Here is a 16,472-nt window from a genome sequence, read left to right as displayed (position 1 = left end):
TCCAACACCAGCTTAACCCTGACAGGCCAGTTCTGACTCCTTCCCCCATAAGAAGTGATGTTTCTGTAGCTGAGGATCAGCTCAGAAGCCCCTGCTTTCACACACTGCCTTTCCCACATTGCACGAATACCCTCTCATCTACCACTAGTGAGCCCATGAGAAGAGGCACCACAGTGCCTCACCTCCAGGCTTGGCTCTGGAGTGGGGCCCCGGTGACCATGGATATAACTTGTAAGGGGTCTTTAGGCTGCTCTGTCCATGCACATAGGACCAGTTTGTCATGGGAGACTCTACCAGGGCCACGAAGCCCTTCACAACATGGCTCCTGATCAGAGACTCAACCCCTCCACCACAATAAGTGGGTGCCACATGGAGGGGATGTGAGATACATCCTGAGATGTTGTGCTTGTGAGGCTAACCATTTATTTTCTTTCCACAGCAAAATCTCTTCCTGCTTTGTTGTGATTGGTCATCTATTCCACCAACACTGGTTTTACACATTCAGATTGGGTCTGATCTCTTAAGGCATTGGGTGACTCATTAGTAGGGCTGGCACATAATGTACAGAGGCTGTGGTTCTTGTAGCGGTTGTCTTGGATTTGGTTCCTGGTCTCAAGCTGTTTGAGTATCTATCTCTTCTCTTTCCTCTTTTGTGACAAGTTGCTATTGAGTAAGGGGCCTAAAATAATATCTCAAATGTTGAATGTGATTTGTAGTATGGGGCCCAGCAAATACACCTCAGCTTTTTAGTATCATTAAAAGACAACCAAGTTGTGAATCAAATACAACTGAGACTTCCTCTCCCAATTCATCATACTAAGCAGGAAGCTCTTCTGAAATCATAAAACTATGAAAATAAAGAAAGGACAAACATATGAAAAACAAGCTGAACTATCACAAACCAGTTCATTTCCTAGCTTTGGAGTTATGGATCCTGCAACTTTTAGATGTATGTGTTCCAACAAACCTAACTTAATGCTTGAATTTTCCCATTAGCAGTCTTTGCAAAGGTCTGTCACAAGCCATTAAATATATTCAGGTGTTGGCGAAGGTATTCATCCAGATGTTTCACGTTGGTAGCCCTTGAGGACTGGAGTTTTGTATCTCAGGTGTAAAGTAACAAAACTAGATACATTTTAGTGAAGGTGCCTCTCTCTTACTGACTCCAAAATAGAGTATGAGTAAAACAGAGAAAAGTGGTTGATTATTAAATGTTCATCAGCTTTGAGCAATGAGGGCTGCATTCAATAAAGAGAGATTTTTCCACATGCTCTATAGCTAATGAGCATGCTCAGAAAAGAGACTGCAGCCATTTTGACATTGCTGAACTACAGCCCAACTTTCTGCAGGGAAACAAGTCAGCCGGACTTTCAGAAACAATTGTCTATATATATGTTATTCAGAGCTAAACCTTGTAAGTATTGGTTTAATAATTGTGTGGTATGAAAAAAGAAGAATGCTGTTTAATTTTCTTTTCATTTCTAAGTTAAAAGTGTAAAACTTTTAGGCTGTATACTTCATAATGAAAAAAAATCTGAATTGTTTGTTTAAAAAAATGACCTGTGTCTTAGATTTTGTGTCACTTCTTTACAGGCTCGGTTTCCCATAATGAGTATTGATTAAGAAACGTCATTCCTCCTAAACAGTGTGTGTGCTGTCCTCTGTCCATAAAATGAGCAGTTGTGATGAGTCTTCTGTGAAAACAATTTAGCGAAGAACCTGCTTGAAAGTTAATCTTAGCTTATATTTTTTTCCATTTAACTTGACCTGTTTGAAAAATCTATGCAGTTGTGACTTAAAAGAACCCACCATCTTTAAATCGGATGTCTATGATTAGACAAGTGGAGGACAGTGAAGTCTCCCGCAGGTGAAGAAACAAAATGGAAACTTGGCCTCATGTTTTGCTGGCAAATATCATGCAAACTCAAATGAATGCAGTTTTGACCCTGTGTTTCAGATCACGATGGTGTCTACAATTGTGGTTCTCTGGACCTTCTTGACAGTGATCTGTACAGCAAGAGGCCATCAACCCATAGTGCAAGCTAAACAAGCCACAGACCTCTCTGCAGACATCAGTGACGACAAACTCTTATTGGTGTCCTCGGCAAACAAAGAGTTTGCCTTCAATCTCTACAGGAAGTTGGTAGCTCATCCTTCCGCTAAAGGCCAACACATTTTCTTCTCCCCAATTAGTGTCTCTGCTGCCTTGGCTGCTCTGTCTGTGGGGGCTCGAGGAGCAACACGTCAGCAGCTGTTTCGTACTCTGGGCTTCAACAGCTCCCAGCTAACTCAGACGGATGTAAACGCTTCGTTTCTGAAAATCATTGGAAGTATGGCATTTAAGATCAGCCAAGGCACCGCTGTGTTTGTTGACAACCTGTTCACACCAAAGCCTGACTTCCTGCATGTCTTGAAGCAGTGCTATTTTACTGAGGGCTTCAAGATTGACTTCACTAACCCTATAGAGAGCACCAATACCATCAATCGGTATGTATCTGGAATGACCAGTGGAAAAATAACTCAATTAAAAAACCTGGATCCAAGCACAGTCCTTTATCTCCTGAGCTACATCTACTTCAAAGGTAAATAAATGTCTTGTAGCAGATTCAGGGTCTTCATTTTTGACTCTTGTTCTTTACCCTGCATGTAACCATGTCTGTTCAAATAGGAATCTGGGCGACTCCATTTGATCCAAAGCTGACTACGCTAGATTTGTTCAGAGTGACTGAAACCATTGAGGTTTAATGTCTAGCACACAAAGCAGCTGAAAGATGCACTTTTCTTCAGCATCCAGTTGACCAACTAAACATCTCTTTCAGGTTCCAGTCCCGATGATGAGGATGGAAGCTGATGTAGAGACTTATTATGATGAGGCCATTGCTACATCAGTCCTCCATCTGCCCTTCAATAACTCTTACTCCATGCTGCTGCTGTTACCTGATACCATGGAGACACTGGAGAACAAGATCAGTCCTGCACATATCACCAGGTGGTTGCAGCGGATGAAACAAAGGTTGGAAGAAGCTTTATTGTGGCACCTATTTATTTGTGCACTCAGCTCTGTGGTTAATTGCCCCCCCCCCCTTTTTTTTAAACTTAGTAAGTACAAGATCTCTGTTCCAATGTTCTACATGAAGACCTCCTACAGGCTGAATGATGTGCTGACTGAAATGGGAATAGCAGACATGTTTGGGGATCATGCAAACCTCAGTGGCATTGCAGATGAACAGAAACTGGTTGTGTCTGAGGTAAGCAGTGGAAACAGAAGAAAACATTCTTCCCTGTCAACTGTTTCTGACTTTGTTTTTGTGCTATTAGGTTGTACATCAAGCAACACTGGATGTTGATGAGACTGGGGCTACTGCTGCAGCTGCTACTGGTGTTGGCATCTCTTTTTTCTCTCACACAGCCCCGGAATTGAAGTTTAATCGTCCTTTTATAGTGGTGATCACTGAGGTCTCTGCAGAAAACATAATTTTTATGGGCAAGATTGTAAATCCAAACATCTAAGATTGTTTTTACATTATGAATAAAAAGAGGTAGTCTTTCTAGTGTCTCCTGTGGCTGTATGGAACATTTTGAGCTCCAAATGAAGGTGTGGGGGGTGAGGGGCAGGGACTTAAAATGAACTTCAAAGCAAGCAGTACAAAGCACTGCTTGCTTTGAAGTGGTGATTTTATTTTCCTTTAAAAGATTTGCATCTGGGTTTCAAAGCATAAAACTGACACTACTTTTGGAAATCGATCATTTCAAAAAATTCAGACTAGGTTTAAATCTAAAATTCTGCGGTTTTAAAGGGTCCCAAAAATATTATAAACTGCTCCCAGTCAACCAATCAGAGCCAGGGGGAGGGTCTTGGTGCACTCAAACGTGTGTGCAAGTTTGCTTCTAAATTCTGTTTTCAGCAAAACTTTGGGAAAAGTTGAAATGTATTCAAAATAAAACTTAACCTATGCTCATAAGATGACATGAAAACAATCAGACTAAGTATGTTGGTCATCTTGGAAGACAAGAGAATCTCTGACCATCTACTATATATCCTAAATGTACAGAAAAATGTTCATGACTTGTATTACTTGCTGATCCTGGCCACCCTTGACTGCTTCATTTGTGTGGTGTGATAGGATAAGGTATTTTCTAAAGCAACAGCTGGAATCCTCTCAAAAGAGAAAACATGCAACTTTTCCAGCACTGTGAAAACAAAATGTTGTCCTTAGTAACACAAGGTCATTCACAACACTCTTTCCAGAGTCCCGTTGAATTTAGCCATTGTCATTAAAAACAGGTGCTCATAATTACATTATATTCAGATATGATGTATTGGCATCACAAACATGTATAATTTAAAGCTTCTCCACAGTGAGGTAATGTCATAATCACTCTGCCTGTTTTACATGTACTGTTCACTTAATGTCACAGAACAGCAAGTGAAGTATCAAGAGGCTTCATCTAAAGAGTGGACCAGTGCTTTTCCTGAAGTTCATACAATGTCACTGCTTTTCAGCATTTACTAGATGAGTGTTATAACTGCAACAAAATAAAGGCAGACTGTTCTAAAATACTAAAATATGAAAGCTCATATTGTGCAAGTTATCAGTATTGGACCAAAGAAAGCAAGGCTGTTGCAAGCCTTTGAAATTGTGATGCTTTTGATGGGCCAGATAGACTCAAAAAATTGTAACAGCAGGTGCATGGGGGCGGCAATTAAATTTTTTGTCAGGGGGTCCAAGATTCCTGGCAGCGCCCTGGCAGCCTGCTAATAACTGGGGTCTTAAGCTTGGTGCATATTTTCTTGTAAAGCAATGAGCCTGTTCTATTCAAAGTGCAAGAAATGACAGTAAACTGTGTTAACTACAAATATTCTCAGTTTTCCAGTTGACAGCTGCAGTTTTTATTTTTTATAATTTTTTTTCTTTAGGCTTTGTAAAACCTGAAGCCATGATTGGTCAGTGACCGACTCACTGCTACAGTTCATGTAGAACAAATAAGTCTGGACAGAATAAACAATATCAAAGTTCACCCGATCATTGATATAAACAGGCTCTGTCTTCAGCCAGCCTTTAGTAGGTTGGACAAACTGAACAGTCAGTAAAGGGTAAGTGCTTCAGTTTTTTTTTACAGAAAAGCTTATCTTAAAAGGTATATTTGTCCAGAACATTAGAGGCTTTTTTGTAATGTGCTATTCCTTTTAAAATCCAGATCTGCAAAGAAATTGCAGGAAACGGCTACATTTGTGTAGTATTCGTCAGTGTCTTGAATGTGTTAGAGTTAATATATTAAAATATTGGCTTTTAACCAGATCTGACATACAAAACTTCAAAATCACTTTAGTCAAGGAAACCATCTGTATGGAATATTGCAGATAAGTTTAATAAATCATGAAACTCCAACCAGTAGAACTAAATGAGTAGGTGTAGAGATTTCACTTTGCTTATGTGCAATAGCAAATATTGTGTAATCCAAAAATAAACATCACTTTTGACCCTTTGTTTCAGTTCACCATGTTGTCTGCACCCTTTGTCCTTTGGATCTTATCAGCATTGGTTTACGTAGGAAGAAGCCATCATCACATAGGGCATGGTGAGAAAACCCAAGACACCGCTGCAGACGATGGCAATAACAAAATCTCACTGGTGACCTCAGCAAACAAAGAGTTTGCCTTCCGTCTCTACAGGAAGTTAGCAGGGCATGCTGCCTCCCAAGGCAAAAACATCTTCTTCTCCCCATTTAGTGTCTCTACTGCCTTAGCTGCTTTGTCTGTGGGGGCACGAGGTGAGACCCATCAGCAGCTGTTTCGTGGTCTGGGCTTCAGCAGCTCCCAGTTGGCTCAGACAGATGTAGACCAGGCCTTTCGTATGTTCTTTGCAAACACCTCTCAGGACATTAGCCAAGGCACCGCTGTGTTTGTGGGCAGCATCCTTAAGCCAAAGCCTGAGTTCCTAGATGCCCTGAAGCAGTCCTTTTCAGCTGAGGGTTTCAGTGTTGACTTCACCAAAACTACAGAGAGCGCTGATGCCATCAATCAGTATGTCTCAGATAAGACTAATGGAAAGATAAACAAGCTGGTAGAAAGCCTGGACCCAGGCACAGTCATGTATCTTCTCAGCTACATCTACTACAAGGGTAAAAGTTCTCTTCTTTCTCTTTCATTGTGGAGAATTTTAGTTGGTGGGGTTGTAATATATCTGCTTTCTGCTCAAACAGGAAAATGGGAAACTCCCTTTGATCCTCGAGATACCAGGCAGGATGTGTTCAGAGTGGGAGAAAACACTGAGGTTCAAAGTCATACAATCAAGCATGCAGAGCAGATCTGAGTCATCTTGAATTCAATTTACAACTAAGAAACTCTCAATCTTTTATTTTCCAGGTTCAAGTTCAGATGATGGAAATGGAAAAAGATGTTAATACTTATCATGACCAGGCTATCAACACATCGGTTCTCCACCTGCCTTTCAACAACTCCTACTCCATGTTGCTGCTGTTACCGGAAAATATGACAATACTGGAGAACAATATCAGCCCCGCACGTGTCACCAAATGGTTGAAGTGGATAAAGACAGAGTAAAGAGATGCTACATCAGGTTTCACTTCAATTTCCGTCAACTCTTCGCAGATGAGTCCTTTAAAACTGTACTTCTTTCAGGACGTACAACATCTATGTTCCAAAGTTCTCCATCAAGACCTCCTATAAGCTGAATGATGTGCTGACTGAAATGGGAATGGCAGACATGTTTGGGGATCGTGCAGACCTCGGCGGCATTGCAGAGGGACAGAAACTAGCTGTGTCTGAGGTAAGGGAGTGGTGCATATGAAAACATTTCCTTGCTTATACTGTTGACATTTGACCCACTCTGCTTTGATTGTGCTGTAAAGGTTGTGCACCAAGCCACGCTGGACGTAGACGAGGGAGGAGCCACAGCTGCAGCAGCGACTGGTATAGGCCTTATACCTCTGTCTTTCCACTACGTCCCAGAGCTGAAGTTCAACCGTCCTTTCATGGTGATCATCACTGATCGGACTGCAGAAAACATGCTTTTTATGGGCAAGATTGTCAACCCAAACATCTGAGAGAAGACCTTTTGTTTAAGCACAGTTTTGTCAGTACTGAATACAAAGAAAAGACTTTCTTTGGTGTCTTGTTCTCATTGCATTCACAAGTTATATGTAATACGACTCTCATTTGTATTTGAAGTTCATTAATAAATAAAAAAGCAATGCAAGACAACGTTAAACAATATCTGATTGAATTCTGAGAATTTAAATAACAATCACCAGGAAATCTAATTAACTGCTTTCAATAAAAAAGTCACAAAAGTGTATGTTTATCTGGTTTTGCACAGCAAAACATTTTTCAAACAATTCTCATAAATGTTAAAATTAGTTATAGAGTATTTTGAAGGACCTAACATCCAATCAAGTTTCAATTTCCCATGCAAGACTCCTTGCCATTGCTTTCCTAAATCTTTCAAATGTGTGTACTCCCTAAGATTTCATCAGTTAGCTTTCTTAAAAAGTTTACATAGTGAGGTCATGTTCATAAAAAATAAAAGGATGTAATGTACAGGAAAAAATATTGCTGATCTTCTCATTACTGTCACTTTATGTAGAAAGCCATTTATTGGTAAATTCCAACCTGTTTGATATTCTTTCCATTTTAATGTGATGGAATAAACAGTGCTCTTTGAGATATTGGGATAGTTTTATGATGTAACCCAGAAACTACTTGACAACAATTTGCCAATTTATATTGCAGTGAACTTATTTTACCAGTGAGGTGCCTTATGACAATTTGATTGCTTTGGGTTTTATTATGATATATGTCTCTATATACTCATAAGAAAAAAAGAAAACTGCGTATCCTTCTTTAACGATATAGTTATATTGTATCGTGTGTTGGCCTGTCCCATAGTTCCCGTTGTAATACGTTGAAGTTTTTGGTTGTAACGTGACAAATGTTGAATGAATGTCGTTAAATTCAGTTCACAGCTGCAGTTCCGGTATCTGACTGTAGGCGGCAGCAGTATGCCATGTAGACGTTGATTTACAGAATCCCACGAAGTAGAAAATAGTCGCGCAGTGATTGGATGGCCACCGAACTGTTTCAAACATGGCGGAACAACGGGCAGCGGACCTGCACAGTGGAGCATATTATCAGAAAGAAAGAAAAAAATACAGCGCAGAGGAGGAGGCCAAGCTGGAAAGGCAACATTTCTGGAGAATAATAGATGCTTTTAGGTCTTACAGGTACAATAGATATATTTCACAATGTAAAAGGCGAGACAGGAAGCTGCCATTTGTGTTGATACATAATAATGTTAATGTTTTGCTAACAAGAGAACGACAGAGGAACCACACAGCAGCCTTTCTACAACATATTGCTTCAGTTTAGTTTATGGAGATTTTTTGTCGTGTTTTTGGTTTCCTCGCACCAGGTTCCACGTCCATGAGCAGGTCAAGCGGGCTGAGCGTCAGTTTCGGAGTCTGTCACAAAGGCACCAAAGGGTGCTGCCAGGTGTTTTATCCAACCTGGCCCGGATCAGGCAGTGCGCCGAACACAACCAAGAGATTCTGGACGCCGTCGTTCACAATAGCCTTCACATGTTTGAGAACGTGGAGTATGGGGAGAGGGTAAGTCCCAAATGTAGGGTTTGCAATGTTTCAGCGGAACTCAGAGTGACACCTTGCCCACCATTAAAAAGTGGGGTGGGCGAATTTAGAGAAAAGCATGGAACAGATACACTGATGACCGCTCCATAAACAGCCAAAAGATTTTATTATACATACATGTCGGGTAGATTTCGTATTGTAAGAAGTGTACAACACTTGTAGGGGTGTGTGTCAACAAAAGACACACACACACACACACTTGTGACTTGTTTTGTTATTAGGTTTTGGAAGTGTATGAAGGGAACACAAGTTTATATTCTAGATAACTTTTACATAGTTTATTTACATTGTTAATGTTTAAATTAATTAATGATTAACAATTTTGTCTTTGATAACTTGACCAAAACAGCAAAAACAGCAGCAATTATGAAATGCTGCAAACTCCGTCCAAAAAACAGAAGTGCTCCAGACTACCAAGGTGCATCTGGAGTAAGTGATATTGTGCTGCTGTTTTATAATAGTAAAATGGCATGTTTCAAAAAGACACCTTTCTTTCTCCAATTTTCTTCTGGACATCTTGTTAAATCGTGACTCTTTATTGAGGGTCTGGTAACATAGGGTTTGGTGGTCTGGAGCACTTATGGTTTGTTGAGCAAATTTTCAGTGTTTTACACTTATTGTTTTTGCTATTTGCAGCATTTGTCCTTTTGTTTATATTTCCTGTGGTTGCAGCATTTTTCATTTGAATTTGAAGTGGGGGTTTTTTATACTGTGAATGAAGACTTCTAACACATCTGGATGGAAATTTGTTAGGACAGAGCTAAAAACAAAAAAATGCTTCAGCCTCACTCGAGAAGGTTGAGTGTTTGCACAAACACTGCTAATCGTCCCTATCGAACTCGTCGTATATCCGACATGCTCTTCTCTTAAAATTTGGTACTTTCCTTTCTCCTGTATTTTGTCAGGAGGATCCGAGGAAGGCACGGCCATCCACTACATTTGACATGGACAAACTGAAGTCCACCATAAAGCAGTTTGTCAGAGACTGGAGTGAAGCAGGCCAGGCTGAGAGGGACTCTTGCTACAAACCAATCATTCAAGAGATCCAGAGGCTCTTCCCAAGTGACCAATAGTAGGAATTTTATCTGCTCACTTTCACATCTACATGCATGTGATTTCAGCAAATGAACTCTACTGTAAGATGGTTTTAACAGACCATATTTTGAACAAACATGTCAGTGTTTTCTATGTGATGTGTGCATTTTATTATATCAGTGATGTGTCTAAGGTGAGCGTGCTGATTCCCGGTGCTGGGCTTGGTCGACTTGCCTGGGAGATTGCTCGGCTAGGATACTCATGCCAGGGCAACGAATGGAGCTTCTTTATGCTTTTCTCCTCAAACTTTGTTCTCAACAGGTAACACATCGAATGCATCCACTTAAGTTCATTTAAATAAAAGTTAAGTAAGCAATGTTATCGTAACTCCTTTTTTTTTCTTGCTCAGATAACTCTTAAATGTAAATAATTTTGACCTTTTAAAAGTTCTAAAAAGAATTTTTATCATTTAACTTAGTGAAATGCAAATCACTGCAATATCCTCGTTTTACTGACGAGTTTGAACGTCTTTGCTCAGATGTGAGGAGGAGAATGCTCTGACCCTGTATCCCTGGATACACCAGTTCAGCAACAACAAGAAGTCTTCCGACCAAACACGGCCAATCAGATTCCCCGACGTTAACCCCCAGAGTCTGCCGCTAAACACCGACTTCTCCATGGTAGCGGGGGACTTTGTGGAGGTTTACAGTGAATTGGGTATGCTAAAGCTGACGTGGACTCCGTCAGATTTGTTGTCAAATGTTAAAATCAATTTGGTTGGTTAGAACCTTATTCCAATGCAAGATGTAGTTCAGATGACTCAGTTAAAAGTGTTTTTTTATTATTTTCTAGTAAAAGATAAGCAAATATGTGCCTAAGTGGTGCTGGACATTACCTTGTGACATCATGTGTTCCTCTCAGAGTGCTGGGACTGTGTGTCAACCTGCTTCTTTATTGACACCGCTAATAATGTCTTGGAATATGTGGACACAATCTGGAAGATTCTTAAGCCTGGAGGCGTATGGATCAATCTCGGTGAGTCGGCCTTGTTAAAATATAACTTAGCTGCACTAGAGACATTCAAAAACACTAGATTTTATATTTAATAAGCACATTTCTGACAAAACTTGAACGAGCAACTGTTTATCTTACACATGATCTTATCGGTGTTTCAGATCATTTGTGGAAAAATGATCTGAAACACTGATACATAATACACATACATAATGTTCTTTAGATAGAACATTACATTCAGTTTCTTCCCTTTTAGTATTTTATTCTTAGTATTTGTAACCACTATTACTTTAGTCTTCTCAGGATTTATGTTAGAGTTTTTATTGCTGTCGAATAGCAAAAAAAACAAACAAACAGCCAAGTAAGAAATTCATTGTTATCTCTGAGCCACTGTCTTTATTCTGTACATGACAATAAACCTCTTGAAACTTGCTTGGGAGATTTTCAGGATCGACTAAAGAGGACTATAGTTTGCAACAGAAACATATCAAGTGTGTTGTTATAGAACAATAAGGTTGTTCAGAAACAGTCGACCAACTTCTGTAGCTTATCCTAGTGTTCTGTCACATCTCTGTGTTTTTGGTTTCTGTGTTAAAGCTTTGAAGATCTTTTTAACTTAAGACACTGTCATGTTCTTATGTTTTTAAGGTCCGCTGCTTTATCACTTTGAAAATATAGCCAACGAACTCTCTATTGAACTTAGCTATGAAGACATCAGGACAGCAATGTTAAAATATGGCTTCATCTTTGAGGTAAATTTGCATTATATAAATGTTTTTGCATTCTGTTGGCCTTGAAAACAATCATTGTGGTAGAAAAGCAGTTTTATTTCTGCCACAGGTGGAGAAGGAGTCGATGCAGACTACCTACACTGAGAACGAGTGCTCTATGCTGAGATACGTTTACGACTGTGTCTTCTTTGTTGCTCGAAAACCTACACTGCATTTTAACGGTCAAGAAGAAGAAGATTTACAACAAAATTCTCCACCAGCTGCTAAGTCGTCCAGGCGAGAGGGCAGCAACAGGCAAACGTGACATAAAATTCCTACAGAAGCTCAACCACCAAGACAAAAGCAATGTGGACATGTTTTCATTTTCTCCCTGAATACGCCTTTTTAAATTGCCTCTCTTTAAAGGTGCTTTCAACATTAAGGTACTTTGGTGAACTCGCACATCTGAATACAGCTGAACATTTGGATTGTGCTAAGCAGGCATGGGCCATGATACCTTAATAGAATGATAGCTTGAGTGAAAGAAACCTTGTTTTTACAATAATAGTAATGACCCAAAACCTCAAAACAAAAACGCAGCTCACTGTCTAATTTATTTTAAATAGCTAAATCTTGTAATAGTTGGAGAAGTCTAGTGGCCTTCTTTCAGCCAGCTGACCTGCAGTGGGAGGGAGAGAGAAATAAACGGTAAAGTGACTGACAAATTTAGCAGTTTTTGAAACCAGCTTTTTAAAACCTTGATACTGGTAACTGCCCAGTGGTATCAAACTTCGTGGGACTGCAATATCAGCTTTAATAAACTGGGTCATCACAGCATTTTTTGATCATGAAGTTATAAGAGTAATCAGACTCAAATAGTATGTTTGTTTTTATTGTTTTTTTTTTTGTGAACTCCGAACCAGAAGGCGTTCACTTTGTTTGGCCATTAGGTCTCACTCTTAACTTATTTTACTTCACTGCCTTCCCTTGCCACAGTTTGTAAGGATTCACGTGTGCCTCTGCAACTGAATTACACATTTTGTAATTTATTTATTTTTACTTAAATCAGCTGTATTTACATCGGCCACCGTTCAGTGTTTAAGCTGTGTAGCTGTCACCATCATTTTCTTTGAAATAAAGCCAAACGTTTAGAAAAAAAACAACTTTTATCATTATTTTGCCTTTATTTCAACTTCGTAAAAAAGCACGCGGAGCACTTTTGTGCTCACCAAAGGAAGAGGAAAGGCGGTGGGCGGGCTTTAACCAGCAGAGCTCTTCCATGATTGGTCCTTTTGACAGTGGCTTCTGTATGTCACTACCGGTACTTTCTTTTTTCTGCACTTGTACTGCACGTATTTGTGTGAAGCTTTTAAAGGAAAGGAGATTATACTTCGCTACTTTTTTTAAATTTTTATCGCTGATTCTCTCACAGATCTGACTTTTGATGGCCAAGAGACGCGCTGAAGAAACTGTGCTACTCGACTCTCCCAGTAAGAGAAGATACTTCCCTCCGATTTACAGCGTTGACATGCAGCTGGAGAGCATGGCTTCAGGGGGAGGTTTGAGTTCCCCGTCTCTACTGGCCATACTGGGGAGTCGCTGCAGAAAAAGGCCTCTCTATTTCGACAACGAAGAAGGATATTCTGGTCCAGCGATTTCACCCCCGGACTCCGGAAAGCATGCAAAGGATGTTTTGAAGACTCCATCTTCTGGAAGTTTCCCGGGCGGCCGCAGGTCCTGCGCACTTTCAAGAAATAAGCGACCGCGAGAGGACAGCGTCGGTTCAGACACTGTTAATGCAACAGATAAAGTAGGCCCACGTGGTTTGATTTGGCAATATTTAGCCGATAGACGTTACTCTCTTGAAAGCAAATGTTTATGTAATGAGAATAAACTGTCACTAGATGTCGCCATTTGCTCACATTTTAATGCTGCTCGTCCAGCATGACTTGGATTTGAATGTGATGTTATATTTTCATGACGGCTGCATCTCTGTAAATTAGCATAACATTAAAAAAAAAAAAATCTCGTTAAAAAGCTCAACTCGGATATCGTACAAAATTCATTATACCCAGATACATTTAAAGTATTTTCTCTTGATTTTGATAAAACCCAACACTCCGTTTCTCAATATAAATGAAATACAATTACAGTAAAAGACCAATAGATGTTTTTTTTAATACAGAAATATTATTTTGTGGTTTACACAATAATGGGGAAAACTGACAACAGTTTTCTAGCAGACAGTAATACTCATTGCTAAAATCTGTTAGCAATGAGTATGTCTGTTTACATACTAGTGCTGTATTTACGTGTATTAATAGAAAATTGACACCGCCTGATTGCATCCATTCCAGTCTGCATTGATGCAGTAAGTAAATCATTCAAAAGGAGGCCCAAAACAAGCACTAAGTGCATGTAATGTACCGTTGGTCTCTTGTACTGTGGTCATGTCCTAATAAATGACATTACATCATTAATTTTTACTGTAACCCTATCAGCAAATTTACCTGAATAAACATTTGAAATTCATCACTCTTTGTGATGAATCTGTGCAAGTTTCACTTCTGAATTAAATTAGCAAGAGAAATTAACTTTGATAATTTTCAAGATTCGTCTGTTCAAGTTTTCTTGCATCTTTGCTTTTAGTACTCTCAAGGTTTTTCTAGATGCTCACTTGCCTTTTCTTTTTCTTTCAGACAGCTGATGAAGATGGCACTTATAACTCTTTTCAGTACTGGAGGGTCCCCTTACCTGAACTTGACCTTTCACTGCTAGACGAGTTTAGTGACCATTACCCAAAAAAAGACAAGTTCAAAGAGAATGACACAACTGCAGATGCAATGGAGACCTGAAGATGATGAACACTTGATGTGTTTTATTACCTGAGCAAACAGATCCTGTTGATCCATGTCCCATAGACATGTCAGATAATAGAACTAAAGTCAGTGTCTTGCTGTAGGACTTCAGTGACTTCCAGATGTTTTGTGAAGGAGCTCTTGGTCATCCTGAAGCTTTATGTTCAATGGGTTTTGTAAGAGCGAGGGGAGGCTGTTCATTTATATCCCTGTCCTTTTTTCTGCCACATCTGCCAATTTCCAGCAGAGTTTGTGAAGTAGTGAGTTTGTCAAATGCAAAAAGGAGCTGATAACCAGTCAGTGCTTTGTATCTACCATACATCAACTCACGCAGCAGAAGGAATGTTTTGTACCAACTTTGACAACTGATAAATTTAAGTAATTTTCCAGAATGTACTTGCAGGGTCCTGTGCAGTCTGGAAAATGATGGCATTTGTTTTTAGTATTTTTCAGATTTAAATACATGTATTTTCCTTTAGTCTCACTTTTATTCCTTCTTCCCTTTGTCCTTCCTCTTAGACAATAGTGTCTGCAGGTTCTGTTTTCTAAAGACCAGTCACAGCAGAAATATCTGCCATAAAGTCATTGTGAAGTTTCGTGCTTATGCTTAGTAGCCATCAGAAAATGGATGGGGAACTCTGGAAAGACGTACAATTAAGACATGAACAAGAACCCTATGTTTGTAGTCTACTGCAAGGAAAATGTGAATCTGGTCCCCAAATAAACATCTCTCAGCAGAGGTCGCTTTGAGTTACTTTGGTTGGATCAAGGAGCAGAATCTGTTATATTTTATAAACCAACTGGTCCACATGGACGTGTTGGTAACAATGTCTTCAGTAAAATTTCATATGAGATTTGAACAATTTTTTATCTTCTGGATTTATTAAGAAAAAATAAAAGATGTGTAACATGCATGTAAACAAACGGGTTTGCGTATTTAAGGTTTAAAAAAAGTTCTTGTAGGTTGGGATTATTGAAGCCTAATAAAGTGCCTGACTGGCACTATGCAGCATTCGATAAGCCTACATTACCCCTCACCTACTTGTTGCTGCACACTGATTACCAGTGGGCTGAAACAAACCTACTACTTGCAAAAGAAAGTAGTAGGGTGTTTAGAAATATTTCTGGTTCTGAAAGGTCAGGACTGACATGTGGAGACTAAAGGAGCCCCACTCATCACACTTGTTAAGGAATTGCTGCAGTTCAGTTGGTAAGTTGTGACCTGTTTGGCAAGCTGTTTTAAATAAGCTACAAGATCATTCTTCAGATTTTAGTTTTGGATTTTTCTGCTATTAATATGATACAAAGAAGCAATCTTGTTTGTACCCAGTTATCACATTGTGAGGATCTAAATGACTCGCATATAGTTGGGAAGAATAGACTCAGAGTTTCATAAATTGTTATAGGTTCAGTATTATTTATTTTCCAGGCAAGTAGAGCAATTTTGTACCACAATCAAGTGACTATCTCACCTTTAGTCGTTACAAAAATGCTGTATATATCAAATATGACTTAAAATAAATTCGATATTATTTAAAGCCTTGAAATTGGGCCTGTGTCTCTTTAAAAACTCCTGCACTTTCTGACACTCCTTCTTAGGAAGTCTTCACAACTGCTCCTGTATTAATCCCTTAAAAGCTTTACAGCGTTGAACTGAGAAGTAGCTTGTATGATGAGCTCAGCAGAGTTTCACCAGGTGTTTGCTAATTGCTGCTGGCTAGTCTGAAGGAGGTGGGAGAGCTGCTCTATGAGGCCGAAGCTCAGAGGAAGAGTTCCATCCTCGAAGTTGGTGCAACATGCATGAAAGAATCAAAGCAACACTCCAGGTATGTTTTCCATGAGGGGATCATATTATAACACGATGTTAAGCTCCTAAAAGAAGTCGATTTAACATAATCCTGCACCTTTAACACCGTGATTGATTTAGGATCTTGTGTATAAATCAGGACTGCCATTTGATAATCAGGGTTTTTTTTCTCCTTGTAAATAAAATCATTTTCAGTACCCAAGTGACTATTTTTCTGTGACTGTTTCTGTCAGGGGCAATTCAAGGGATAATAGAAAATAAAGTTAATTTTTAAAAATGTTCCACCTGAACAATCGAGTGACATGTTTGTTGGCGTAGAGCTGTTCACTGTGAGTAAAGCCAGTCCTCCTTTGCCCCTGATGCTGCTGCTGCTGTGCAGCA

The 16,472-nt window shown here is 39.5% G+C and overlaps 4 protein-coding genes across 4 annotated transcripts; all 4 read left to right on the top strand.

Annotated features, from left to right (window-relative positions):
- The first annotated feature begins 1,936 nt into the window (after window positions 1-1,936).
- LOC116729518 (serine protease inhibitor A3K-like) lies at window positions 1,937-3,555 on the top strand. Its single transcript, XM_032578134.1, has 5 exons — window positions 1,937-2,582; window positions 2,669-2,739; window positions 2,820-3,013; window positions 3,101-3,248; window positions 3,319-3,555. Exons 1-5 carry the CDS (start codon window positions 1,964-1,966, stop codon window positions 3,508-3,510), a joined length of 1,224 nt encoding a protein of 407 aa, XP_032434025.1. The 5' UTR covers window positions 1,937-1,963; the 3' UTR covers window positions 3,511-3,555.
- Window positions 3,556-5,005: 1,450 nt separating this feature from the next.
- LOC116729517 (serine protease inhibitor 2.1-like) lies at window positions 5,006-7,314 on the top strand. Its single transcript, XM_032578133.1, has 6 exons — window positions 5,006-5,095; window positions 5,496-6,123; window positions 6,205-6,275; window positions 6,368-6,561; window positions 6,644-6,791; window positions 6,874-7,314. Exons 2-6 carry the CDS (start codon window positions 5,502-5,504, stop codon window positions 7,066-7,068), a joined length of 1,230 nt encoding a protein of 409 aa, XP_032434024.1. The 5' UTR covers window positions 5,006-5,095; window positions 5,496-5,501; the 3' UTR covers window positions 7,069-7,314.
- Window positions 7,315-8,077: 763 nt separating this feature from the next.
- Window positions 8,078-11,782, top strand: carnmt1 (carnosine N-methyltransferase 1). Its single transcript, XM_032578132.1, has 8 exons — window positions 8,078-8,244; window positions 8,433-8,628; window positions 9,573-9,739; window positions 9,883-10,023; window positions 10,241-10,419; window positions 10,624-10,737; window positions 11,365-11,468; window positions 11,557-11,782. The coding sequence occupies exons 1-8, from the start codon at window positions 8,108-8,110 to the stop codon at window positions 11,749-11,751; spliced, it is 1,233 nt and encodes a 410-aa protein (XP_032434023.1). The 5' UTR covers window positions 8,078-8,107; the 3' UTR covers window positions 11,752-11,782.
- A 936-nt stretch (window positions 11,783-12,718) lies between these two features.
- LOC116729522 (uncharacterized protein C9orf40 homolog) lies at window positions 12,719-15,831 on the top strand. The gene is made up of 2 exons (XM_032578138.1): window positions 12,719-13,236; window positions 14,126-15,831. The coding sequence occupies exons 1-2, from the start codon at window positions 12,871-12,873 to the stop codon at window positions 14,279-14,281; spliced, it is 522 nt and encodes a 173-aa protein (XP_032434029.1). The 5' UTR covers window positions 12,719-12,870; the 3' UTR covers window positions 14,282-15,831.
- The last annotated feature ends 641 nt before the right edge of the window (window positions 15,832-16,472 follow it).

Source organism: Xiphophorus hellerii, chromosome 12 (genome assembly GCF_003331165.1).
Source record: "Xiphophorus hellerii strain 12219 chromosome 12, Xiphophorus_hellerii-4.1, whole genome shotgun sequence".
Classification (NCBI taxonomy): Eukaryota; Metazoa; Chordata; class Actinopteri; order Cyprinodontiformes; family Poeciliidae; genus Xiphophorus; species Xiphophorus hellerii.
Note: the sequence above shows the minus strand (reverse complement) of the source record. Positions and strands in the feature narration are given on the sequence as shown.

Bases quoted from the DNA above. Each gene is read 5' to 3' on its own strand.
- LOC116729518 (XM_032578134.1), top strand. From the start codon at position 1,964: ATGGTGTCTACAATTGTGGTTCTCTGGACCTTCTTGACAGTGATCTGT. The intron at 2,583-2,668 runs GTAAATAAATGT...CTGTTCAAATAG, and splicing joins GAGCTACATCTACTTCAAAG to GAATCTGGGCGACTCCATTT. The intron at 2,740-2,819 runs GTTTAATGTCTA...CATCTCTTTCAG, and splicing joins GAGTGACTGAAACCATTGAG to GTTCCAGTCCCGATGATGAG.
- LOC116729517 (XM_032578133.1), top strand. From the start codon at position 5,502: ATGTTGTCTGCACCCTTTGTCCTTTGGATCTTATCAGCATTGGTTTAC. The intron at 6,124-6,204 runs GTAAAAGTTCTC...CTGCTCAAACAG, and splicing joins CAGCTACATCTACTACAAGG to GAAAATGGGAAACTCCCTTT. The intron at 6,792-6,873 runs GTAAGGGAGTGG...TGTGCTGTAAAG, and splicing joins AGAAACTAGCTGTGTCTGAG to GTTGTGCACCAAGCCACGCT.
- carnmt1 (XM_032578132.1), top strand. From the start codon at position 8,108: ATGGCGGAACAACGGGCAGCGGACCTGCACAGTGGAGCATATTATCAG. The intron at 8,245-8,432 runs GTACAATAGATA...TCCTCGCACCAG, and splicing joins GATGCTTTTAGGTCTTACAG to GTTCCACGTCCATGAGCAGG. The intron at 11,469-11,556 runs GTAAATTTGCAT...TTTCTGCCACAG, and splicing joins AATATGGCTTCATCTTTGAG to GTGGAGAAGGAGTCGATGCA.
- LOC116729522 (XM_032578138.1), top strand. From the start codon at position 12,871: ATGGCCAAGAGACGCGCTGAAGAAACTGTGCTACTCGACTCTCCCAGT. The intron at 13,237-14,125 runs GTAGGCCCACGT...TTTTTCTTTCAG, and splicing joins CTGTTAATGCAACAGATAAA to ACAGCTGATGAAGATGGCAC.